The 12,316-nt window shown below is 41.8% G+C and overlaps 1 protein-coding gene across 1 annotated transcript in view; it reads right to left on the bottom strand.

Annotated features, from left to right (window-relative positions):
• LOC111980050 (integrin alpha-2-like) overlaps positions 1-12,316 on the bottom strand; it is a 51,029-nt gene that overhangs the window by 30,222 nt on the left and 8,491 nt on the right. The window contains exon 3 of the mRNA XM_070449562.1: positions 4,771-4,788. Coding sequence (XP_070305663.1) covers positions 4,771-4,788 — 18 coding nt within the window. The remainder of the gene's footprint in view (positions 1-4,770; positions 4,789-12,316) is intronic.

Below are 12,316 nucleotides of genomic sequence, written 5' to 3'. Positions count from 1 at the left end.
TTGCAGGAGAATTTCCTGCACGCAGGAAATGCAAACATTGTAGTGTTTCGAGGTTTAAAAAGGCTTCTAAAAAAATGTAGTTTCCACTTAAAATGTCCGACTTGATTTCCCCTTACGAAAAATTGATCAATCCCTATAAAAGAAATTCCATTATAATCACATAATAATTCACATTTCCTCTTGCTGCAGGATTATTTTCCTGCTGTTAACAAACTGGCTGAAATGAAGATCCTACATCTGCAAGGGATGTTTCAGTCTCCTTCTGTTGCATGAGAAGGAGAGACCATAATCAGTGGCAGTCCCGTTGTCTGCTGCTGGGATCAGGAGCTGGGTAACCATGTGATATACACAGCAATTACCACCATGTGAGTCAGCCCGTCAGGACAAAACATGCCCACTAACATTACACAATGTGATGTCAAACACCCTCCCACAGAAAACCAGCCACACATATTACCCTTCTTGATTAGCTTATACACGCGCACACACACACCACACACACAACACACACCACACACACACACACACACACACACACACACACACACACCAACACACACACACACACCACACACACACACACACACACACACAACACACACACACACACACACACACACACACACACACACACACAACACACACACCCAATCCATTTACACATGACATGACGTAAAGCCCCACCTTGCTAGACTACACAGTGTGGACAGACAGACCACCTAGCACTCCTAAACTGTTGACACACAGATGGACTCACTACAACATCCTGTGAGGTACAGTATAACAACACAACAGCACCACTCAGACTGAGAAAGAGTGGGCACAGACATACTGAAATTATGGTCATTGGGGTGTGACAGTGTGTCAGTGGAGTCTTGCTGTGTTTTGATTGGCCATTCATGGGAGTACATCTGGAGTTCTGGGAATACCTGTATGATATTCTATTGCAAACAAATCTATATGTTGGTGTGATATTAAACCTAGTAAAGACTGAATGAAAGTCCATGGCATCAGCTGGATGCAGGACTGGATGGCCAGTGGGCAAAGTTCTTCGCCAGCCTGGTGTCACAAAGAAGAGAAACATGCCTTCCACTGGCTACAGAATACACACTATTGTGTTGTGCTTCTCATTGCTGGTGTTAGATTAACTGTTACCATTAAGTATAAAATTCTTGGTATTTGTGTTCAATGTTGTTTCCTGGAATATTCCAAAACTCCCCTTATTTAATTGTGCTTCATAGGAATAGTGATTCAGCAAGTAGTGTGATTCAGAGGGTGATAAACATTCCCTGACTTTGTGTTAGAGCCAAAACCTACACTCTGAGACAGGAAGCAGCCAATTAGACAAAGAGAGTGTACTTTGACCCCGGATTTCTCTGTGATGTCATACATTCAGGCTTTCAATACAACAAGGCACCTCTATTCTTTGGGGTTCACAGGGTTTTCCCTATATTGACTCACTGTTTTTTTTCTTTACCCTCCACGTTTCAAGTGGGGTATTTGTCAAGATTACAAATGACCAAACAATTCATCTCTACTAGTTTGAGAATCAGTCTCTGCTACCCAGGCTAAATCTCTACTGTTATTTTGTAATAGACCCAATGTCATCCACCAGCTGACTCTCTATCTGAGGAATTTTAGCCCTGGGACGCTGTTAGTCAAAACCTGTTGAAATTAGCCCTGGTACGATGGTTAGTCAAAAACACGCCGTTTGATTAGGCCCGGGAAACGAGGTTAGTCAAACCTTGATGCAATATTTGCCCTGGTACAGGTTCAGTTCATAAACCTTTTGAATTAGGCCCCGGGGGACTGAGGTTAGTTCAAAACCTTTGAATTAGGCCCGAGGACGAGGTTAGTCAAAACCTGATGAATTAACCCCTGGTACGAGGTTTATGTCAAAACTCGTTGATGAATTACCCTGGTACAGGTTAGTCGAAAACCTGATGAATAGCCCTGGTACGAGGTTTAGCAAAACCTGTTGAATTTAGACCCGTGGACGACGGTTAGTCCAGTTTACAATTGGCTCAGTTTCATCCCCCTCCTCTCCCCTGTAACTATTCCCCACGTGTCGTGCTGCAAATGTTAGAATGTTGGTTCTTCCAGCAACTGTACCTGTTAAAAAAAATAATGGTAAAATAAAAAAATAAAAAAAAAAAAGTCAAACCTTGAATGACTTAGCCGGTGGGAACGAGGTTAGTCTTCCTTATTCTCCTCCCCTTTTTGTTTTGGTTATTTTTTTTTTTTTTTTCAATTGTATTTTTTTGTGGTTGTTCTTTTCTTTTTTTCTTTCTGTTTTTTTTTTTTTTTTTTTTCTTTCTTTTTTTTTTTTTTTTTCTTTTTCTTTTATATTTTATTTTTTTTTTTTTTCTTCTATTCTTTTTTTTTTTTTGTCTGTGTTTTTTTCTGGTTGTGTTTTTGGTTTGTAGTTTTTTTTTTTATTTTTTTTTGTTTTTTTTTTATTTTTTTTCATTTTGTTATTTTCTTGTTTTTTTATCCTGTCTTTTTGTCCTTTCTATCATTTTCTTTTCTTCTTTTCTTTTTTTGTTTTTTTTCTTTTTTTTTTTTTTTTTCTTTTTTTTTTTTTTCTTGTTTCTTTTTTTTTTTTCTAAAATCCGATGAAAGCTGTACTTTTCTTCTCCACCTATTTTCATTTTTTTGTTACCTTTTATATTGCTTCGTCTGCGGCTGGAGGTTAGTCAAAACCTGATTGAATTAGCCCTGTGACGGAAGGTTATGTCAAAACCGTTTTGAATTAGCCCTGGTACGACCGTTTCGGCCCTGCCGGCTTAATAATCATTAACAGGATTTGACTAAAGCGCCTCGTCCCCCAGTCCCGGTCTTAATGTCATCAGCGTTTTGGACTAACTCGTCCCGGGCGCTGGTGATTGCTATTCACGTATATGTAATACACCTCTTGTTTCCCTTCACCTGCTAAATTCATCAGGTTTTGGAACTAATACCCTCGTCCCGGCTAGTGGGAATTTCAGTCAGGGTTATGAATTAGTCACCTTTATTACGTACCTCTTGTTGAGTTAGCAGTATCACAAGACGTTGGTCTTCCTTATATGTTCATCATGTTTTTACTAACCTCTTGTACCACTCTAGCCGCGGCGTTAATTTCATTCATGGTTTTTGACTAACAGCGTACCACGGGAGCTAATTCAACAGGTGGTTGACTTAACCTCGTCCCCGGGCAGTAATTTCAACAGGTTATTAATCCTATAGCCTAGTACCAGGGCTAATTTAGTCTATCATCACTGTTTATGATTGATTTACCCACTAACCTCTGCGCGCGGGACGCTTCATATTCATCATTTTTTTTGATGACTGTGTCTTACTACGATCACAAAGGCTTGACTGATTAATTATGCACCTGGCAGTTTACTTAAGGTTTAGTAACTACTAAAACTCGTACCCAGTGGCCCATAGATTCAACAGTCTATGAGAATTATATCACGGTCCCCCGTACCAGGCTAAGTTTCATTCAGGGGTTCTCGGTTATTTTCAAAAACCATCCTGTACTCTCCGAAAGTGTAGCGCCTGGATTATCCACGATTGGTATATTGGTCTAGAAAACGCTTTTAGAACTCCTGTCTCAGCGGGCTTAATCATCAGGTTTGACAAACCTGTCCCCGGGCGGTGGAACGAGTTCAGATTAGTTGCATGATTTGACCTCTGAATGAAACTTACCTCCTGGTACGAGCGTAGCCTCTAGGTTCATAATAACCTGTTGATTCAATTTTCCCGGTCCTTGACATGACCTCGTCGGCTAATTCAATTCAGGTGTGTTGATCGTGAACGAACGGTTTAGTGTCAACACCTTTGCGTTGGACATTTAGCTACCAATTCAGCAGGGGTTGTTGGAACGTATAACGGTCTGTTCCCCGGGGCTATTATCATCAGGCTTTGACTATAACCCTCGTACCAGGGCTATTCAAACAGTTCTTGATCTTAGACTTCCGTCCATGGGCTAACTTCATCACGGTTTTGCCGAACTCTTCCTCTCACCAGGGCTAATTCATCGGGTTTTGACTAACCTCGTTCCCCGGCCTAATTCATCAGTTGTTTTGATTCTTCAACCTCTCGTCCTCCCGGGCTAATTCAACAGGTTTTGACTAACCTCGTACCGGCGGCTCAATCATCTATGGTTTTCGTATCTAACTCGTACACTGAGCTAAATAATCCAACACGTGGTTTTGATAACCCCTTGTACCATTAGGGCTAATTACATCATGTTTGTACTAACCTCGTCCCCGAGTCGTAAATTCAATAACTAGGGTTTAGTTTCTACCTAACTCTGGCTACTACCAGGGCCTACATGAGTGTCATTCAGGTTTTTGACTAACACTCGTACCAGGGTCTAATTCTCAGGTTATGTTTCAATGAGACCCTGTACCTCGTACTGCAGGCTAAATTCAATCAGAGTTTTGACTAACACTCTGGTAGTCCCCTCCCCGTCTTATATTCAACAGGGTAGCTTTATGGATCTTTAGATCCATCGTATACCTCGCGCCGAGGGCTAGATTCAATTAGCAATCGCCTTGTATTCGAACTGAGGAGCCTCTGTAAGCTCACAGATAACCCTGTTTGAAATTTAGCTTCACCGTGGACGAAGTGTATGTCAAGAGACACTTGGAGAGACACTTAGTCCCGGGACGAAGGTTGTAGTCAAAACCGATCTGAAGTAGCCCTCGGTACGACCGTAGTCAAGAACCGTGCCAATGATAATATAAGACCCATTGTCCAAAGGCTTAAGGGTCTCATAATAGCCTGATTCCGTAAATTAGCCTCGCCTTTGGTACCCGAGGCGAGTGCGATAAACGATGGGCTTCTGATTCAAACTGAGTTGTAGGGGTTTTGTAATATGAATTAGCAACATGCCCTTCCCAGGGCTAATGTGCTACAGAGGTAATTCAGTGTTAATTTTAGCAGTCAAAACCGTCCTTATTAGAATCCTTAGCTCCACCTACCGAGGGGCTATATTCCATGCGTTTGATCTACTGTCCCCGGGCGTGCAGCCTATCATCAGGTTATGTGACAACCAAGGCGCTGGACGTTCCCACCGGGTGAAGCTCATGGGGTGACCAACTCACTGACGAGAGTGGTACTGTGTTCAAAACCTGCGAATGAATCTATAGCCAACCTCGTGACCCAGGCTCTTAATTTCTCTAACTCCCGGGGACGAGGTTGATGTGGTTTAGTCAAAAAACCGAGAGTCTTGACTAACCTCACCAAGGGCTATCCACAGGTTTTGAACTAATGTAAGTATCCCAGTTGATGAAGGTATCGTAGGAAAAATGAAAATTAGCCCTGGTACAGGTTAGTCAAAACCTGATGAATAGCCCGGGGACGCTGTTAGTCAAAAACCTGTTGAAATTTAGCCCTGGTACGAGGTTTAGTCAAAACCTGTTGAATTAGCCCGGTACGGAGGTTAGTCAAAACCTGTTTTGAATTAGCCCTGGTACAGGTTAGTCAAAACTGTTGAACTTATGCCTGGACGAGGTTAGTCAAAACTGTTGAATTTAGCCCGGGGACGAGGTTAGTCAAAACCGTGATGAATTAGCCCTGGGGACTGAGGTTAGTCAAAAACCGATGATTAGCCCTGGTACGAGGTTAGTCAAAACCTGGATGAATGTAGCCCTGGTACGAGGTTAGTCAAAACGCTGTTGAATTAGCCTGGGTAGAGGGAGAAACCAGTTGCCGGGATAGTTTAGTCAAAACTTGATTGAATTAGCCACTTGGACGAAGGTTGTTAGTCAGAAACCTGTTGAATAGCCCTTTACGGAGGGTTATGTCAAAAACCTGATGAATTAGCCCTGGTAGCTGAGGTAGGTGTCAAAATCGCTGTTGAATTAGCCAGTGGGCTGGAACGCTGTGTTAGTCAAACGCTGTTATGAATTAGCCCGGGGGGGGACCGATGGCGTCAACACCGTGTTGATGAATTTAGCCTGGTACGAGGTTTATCCAAAAACCTGATGATTTACGCCCTCCGGTACGAGCGTTAGTCAAACCATGTATGAATTAGAGGTCCTGGTGGAGGTTGTTCAAAACCTGCGATGTAATAGCCTGGGACTGAGGTTAGTCAAACCTGTGATGAATTAGCTGCCGGGGACGAGGTTAGTCATAAACTCTGATGATTAGCCCGGCGACTTGCAGTTATGTCAAACCTGATGGAATATAGACTCTTGCTACGAGCGTTATGTCCAGAAAACCTGGTTAGAATTAGCCCTGGGGACGAGGTTAGTAAAACCTGATGAATTAGCCCTGGGACGAGGTTAGTCAAAACCGATGAATGTAGCCCTGGTACGAGTTTTGTCAAAACCTGATGAATTAGCCCTGGTACGAGGTTATGTCAAAAACCATGTTCTTAAGAAAATTAAGCCCGGGTACGAGAGGTTAGTACAAAACCTGAGAATTAGCCCGGGAGAGGTTAGTCATAAACCTGATGAATATAGCCCGGGGACGAGGTATTCAAAAACCTGATGAATTAGCCTGGGTACGAGGTTAGTCAAAACCTGCTGAATTACCGCGGGGGACGGAGGTTAGTCAAAACCTGTTGATAAGCCCTGAGCTGAATTAGTCAAACCTGATGAATTAGCCCGGGGACGAGGTTAGTCAAAACGCTGATGAATTAGCCCTGGTACGAGGTTAGTCAAAACCTGATGAATTTACCCCGGTACGAGGTTAGTCACCTGATTGAATTAAGGGGCGATTCACTGTGTGACTGGGGTTAGTCAAAATGATGAATTACACCCGGGGACCGAGGTTAGTCAAACCTGTATGACATTAGCCTGGGACGAGGTTAGTCAAAACCATGTTGATTTTTAGCCGGGGCAAAGGTTATGTCAAAACCTGATGAATTAGCCCGGGTACGAGGTTAGTCAAAACCTGATGATTTAGCCGGGGGAAGAGGTTAGTCAAATAACCTTGATGATTTAGCCCGGGGAAGAGGTTAGTCAAAACCATATTAAAAAACGTTCCACTTACAGGGCCTTGCAAAAAGTATCTGAGACGCCTTGGATTTGCTTCACTATTTTATTGCTGTTACAAAGAGGGAATTAAAATTTGATTGAATTACTCTTGGTTTTGGTTAACAATCTACAAAAAATACTGTAATGTCAAGTGGAAAGAAATTATGCCCAATGTTGACTCCCACAGTTGTGTCAATTCGGCTGGGATGTCCTTTTGGGTGGTGGACATTTCTTTTATGGTGGACACCACAGGAAACTGTTGAGCATTGACAAACCAAGCAGCAGTTTGCAGTTCTTGACACAAACCGCGTGCGCCTTGGACCTAGCTACCCATACCCCGTTTCAAAGCACTTAACATTTTTTGTCTGAACTGCACACATTACGACAACATCCGTGTGTCCAATTGTCTCAAGGCTAAACATCCTTCTTTAATTTAACTGTCTGCCTCCCTTTCATTCTACCACTGTTTGAAGTAAATTTAACAAGTGACATCATATAAGCGATCATATCTTTCCACCTGGATTCACCTGGTTCAGTCTATGTCATGGAAAGAGGCAGGTGTTGTTAATGTTGTCATAATCCAGTGTAAAGTTGTTATAAAAAGTATTTTAAGCCTAAATTAGTTCACGGAGTAAATTTGGTATTAACAAATCCACATAATAAGTTTACAGTGGGGAGACAGTATTTGATACACTGCCGTTTGCAGGTTTCCCTACTTTACAAAAGCATGTAGAGGTCTGTTCATTTTATCATTAGGTACACTTCAACTGTGAGAGACGGAATCTAAAACAAAAAGTCCAGAAAAATCACATTGTATGATTTTTAAGTAAGTATATTTAGCATTTTATTTGCATGACATAAGTATGAACATCAGAAAAGCAGAACTTAAATTTAGTACAGAAACCTTTGTTTGCAATTACAGAGATCAACTTCCTGTAGTTCTTGGACCAGGTTTGCACACACTGCAGCAGGGATTTGGCCCACTCCTCCATACCGACCTTCTCAGAATCCTTCACGGTTTCCGGCGGCTGTCGCTGGCAATACGGACTTTCAGCTCCCTCCAAAGATTTTCTATTGGCGTCAGGTTCTGGAGGACTGGCTAGGCCACTCCGGGACCTTGAGATGCTTTCTCACGGAAGTCAGCCACTCCTAGTTGCCCTGCTGTGTTGTTGCGGGCGTTGTCATCCTGGAAGACCCAGCCACAACCCATCTTCAATTGCTCCGTTACTGACGGGAAGGAGGTTGTTGGCCAACGATCCCTCGCGAACATGGCCCCATCCATCCTCCCCTCAATACGGCTTTGGCAGTCGTCCCTGTTTCCCCTTTTGCAGTATGTCAAAAGCATCCGCAAAGAATGATGTTTCCACCTCCATGCTTCACGATTGGGATGGTCTGTTCTTGGGGCTGTACTCATCCTTCTTCTTCCTCCAAAACGGCGAGTGGAGTTTAGACCAAAAAGCTCAATTTGTTCTCGATCATACCACATGACCTATCACCCATCCTCCTCTGATCATCAGGATGTCATTGCAAAACTTCAAGACGGGCCTGGACATGCGCTGGCTTGAGCAGGGGGACCTTGCGTGCGCTGCAGTATTTTAATCCATGACGGCGTAATGTGTGACTAATGGGTTTTCTTTGAGACTGTGGTCCCAGCTCTCTCAGGTCATTGGACCAGGTCCTGCCGTGTATTCTGGCTGATCCCTTACCTGTCCTCATGATCATTGATGCCCCACGAGGTGAGATCTTGCATCGGACCCCAGACCGCAGGGTGATTGACTCTCATCTTGAACTTCTTCCATTTAGTTCTAATAATTGCGCCAACAGTTTGAGCCTTCTCACCAAGCTGCTTGCCTATTGTCCTGGTAGCCCATCCCAGCCTTGTGCAGGTCTAGCAATTTTATCCCCTGATGTCCTTACACAGCTTTTCTGGTCTTGGCCATTAGTGGAAGAGGTTGGAGTCTGTTTGATTGAGTGTGTGGACAGGTGTCTTTTATACAGGTAATGAGTTCAAACAGGTGCAGTTAATACAGTAATGAAGTGCGGAGAACAGGAGGGCTGTCTTAAAGTAAAAACTAACAGAGTCCTGTGAGTAGCTGGCATTCTTCAACTGGTTGGTAAAGTGATTCAAAAAGACAATACTGTCTATGTCATGCAATAAAATGCAAATGAATTACTTAAAAATCATACAATGTGATTTTCTGGATTTTTGTTTTAGATTCCGCCTCTCACAGTTGAAGTGTACCTATGATAAAAATGACAGACCTCTACATGCTTTGTAAGTAGGAAAACCTGCAAAATCGGCAGTGTATCAAATACTTGTTCTCCCCACTGTACATGGACTCAGTCTGTGTRAAATAATAGGGGTTTATATGATTTTCTTATGACTACCCCTTTTCTGTCCCCCATACATACAACATATGTAAGGTCACTCAGTCAAGTAGTGAATTTCAAGCACAGATTCAACTACAAAGACCAGGGAGCTTTTCGAAAGCCTCATAAAGAAGGACAGTGATTGGTAGATGGGTAACAATAACAAATCAGACATTGAATATATATTTAAGCATGGTGAAGTAAATTATTATTATGTGGATGGTGTATTTAACCACCCAGACAAATCAAAGATACAGGTGTCCTTCTGAACTAGGCTGCAGGACAGAAAGGAAACTGCTCAGTGATGTTACCATGAGGTCATTGGTCATTTTAAAAGAGCTACAGAGTTCAATGTCTGTGACGGGAGAAAACTGAGGATGGATCAACAACATTGTAGTGACTCCACAACAATGGCCTAAATGACAGATTGAAAATAATACAAATATATTGAATAAAAATACTCCAAAACATGCATCTTGTATGCAACTAAAGTACTACTGAAAAAAAAAACAGCAAAGGAATACACTTTTTGGCCTAAATGCAAAGCCGTATGTTCGGGGCAAATCCAACACAACACTGAGTAACTGATTCTCTTCATTTTCAAGCATGGTGTTGGCTGCATCATGGTGTGAGTATGCTTGACATCGACAATACTTAAATCTGCTTGATAATTGCTGGCTAGCCATGATCCCCAACATCTTGACAGAGCTTGAAGAATTTTGAAAAGAATAATGTGCAAATATTGCACAATCCAGGTGTGTAAAGCTCTTAGAGACGTACCCAAGAAGACTCACAGCTGTAATCAATGCAAAAGGTGTTTCTAACGTATTGACTTAGGGAGCTGAACACTTAGCCAACGACTGTATTTTAGTTATTTAATTTATATATTTTATACATTTTTATTACACTTTGACATTGCGGAGTATTTTGTGTAGATTGTAAAAAAAAAAAAACGAAATACAATGAAATACATTTTAATCCCACTTTGTATTACAATAAAATATAAAGAAATCCAAGGGGTCTGAATGTTTTTGCAAGGCACTGTAAGTCCTTGGGGCAATTATACAACTCGTTATCATTATTTGTTCTGTTGGTTCATTTGCCACTTAACATCTCTGATGAAATGTTTGTCTAGTGGAGAGTGCAGACAGAGAAACATCTTCAGGCCCCTTTCCTTTCTTACCGACGTTTCCATCCACACAGAAATAGTTAATGTGACATAGGTTAAGCCTTAGTTTCCTTTGTTACAGTAACCAAAGGAAACCTAAGGCTTACCTATATGTCACATTAACTATCTCTGTGTTGGGAGGAACGTCGGTAACCAAAGGAACATAAGGCTTAACCTTGTCACATTAACTCTCTCTGTGTGGGAGGAAACGTCCAGGTAACAAAGGAAACTAAGGGCTTAACCTATGTTGTCCACATTAACTATTTCTGTGTGGATGGAAACGTCGGTAACAAAGAAAACTAAGGGCTTAACCTATGTCACATTAACTATCTCTGCTGTGGATTGGAAACGTCGGTAACAAAGGAAACTAAGGCTTAACCTATGTCACATTAACTATTTCTGTGTGCGATGGAAACGTCAGTAACAAAGGAAACTAAGGCTTAACCTATGTTCACATTAACTATCTCTTGTGGGAGGAAACGTCTGAAACAAAGGAAAACTAAGGCTTAACCTATGTACACTTAACTCTCTCTGTGTGGAGGAAACGTCAAGGGTAACAAAGGGAAACTTAAGTAGCTTAACCTATGTCAAGTAACTCTCTCTGGTGTGGATGGAAACGTCTGGTACAAAGGAAACTAAGGCTTAACCTATGTTCACATTAACTATCTCTATGGTGGATGGAAATCACGTTCGGTAAGAAAGGAAACTAAGGGCTTAACCTATGTTCACATTAACTATCTCTGTTGTGGAGAGTTAAGACGTCGGTAACAAAGGAAACTAAGGCTTAACCTATGTCACATTAACTCTCTTCTGTGTGGAAGGAAAACGTCAGGTTAACAAAAGGGAAACTAAGGCTTAAACCTATGTCACATTAAACTATCTCTGTGCTGGGAGGAAACGTCGGTAACAAAGAAGAAAACTAAGGCTTAACCTATGTCACATTAACTATCTCTGTGTGGGAGGAAACGCTCGGTAACAAAGGAAACTAAGGCTTAACCTATGTCTACATTAAACTATCTCGTGTGTGGATGGAGACAGTAACAAAGGGAAACTAAGGCTTAACTTATGTCACATTTAACATATCTCTGTGTGGGAGAAACGTCGGTTGAACAGAAGAAACTAAGGCTTAAACCTATTGTCACATTAACTATCTCTGTGTTGGAGGAAACGTCTCGGTAACAAAGGAAAACTAAGGCTTAACCTATGTCACATTAACTATCTCTGTGTGGGAGAAACGTGCTGCGGTAACAAAGGAAACTAAGGCTTAACCTATGTCCAACATTTAACTATCTCTGTTGTGGATGGAAACGTCGGTAACAAAGGAAACTAAGGCTTAACCTATGTCACATTAACTATCTCTGTTGTGGATGGAAAACGTCGTGTAACAAAGGAAACTAAGGCTTAACCTATGTCACATTAACTATTTTCTCGTGTGGATGGAAACGTCAGGGTAACAAAGGAAACTAAGGCTTAACCTATGTTCACATTTAACTATCTCTGTGTGGATGGATAACGTCGGTAAGAAAGGAAACTAAGGCTTAACCTATGTCACATAAAACATTCTCTGTGATGGATGGGAGAAGTCAGTAACAAAGGAAACTAAGGGCTTAACCTATGTCACATTACTCTATTCTCTTGTGTGGAGGAAACTCAGAGCGGGTAACAAAGGAAACTGAAGCTTTAACGTCTATGTCACATTAACGTATCTCTGTTGGATGGAAACGTCTGGTAAGAATAGGGAAACTTAAGGCTGAACCTGATGTCACAATTAACTATCTCTGTGTGGATTGGAAAAGTCGCAGTAAAC

Source organism: Salvelinus sp. IW2-2015, linkage group LG20 (assembly GCF_002910315.2).
Source record: "Salvelinus sp. IW2-2015 linkage group LG20, ASM291031v2, whole genome shotgun sequence".
NCBI classification, from domain to species: domain Eukaryota; kingdom Metazoa; phylum Chordata; class Actinopteri; order Salmoniformes; family Salmonidae; genus Salvelinus; species Salvelinus sp. IW2-2015.
The sequence above is the reverse complement of the archived record's forward strand: the minus strand, read 5'-3'. Positions and strand labels throughout refer to the sequence as shown.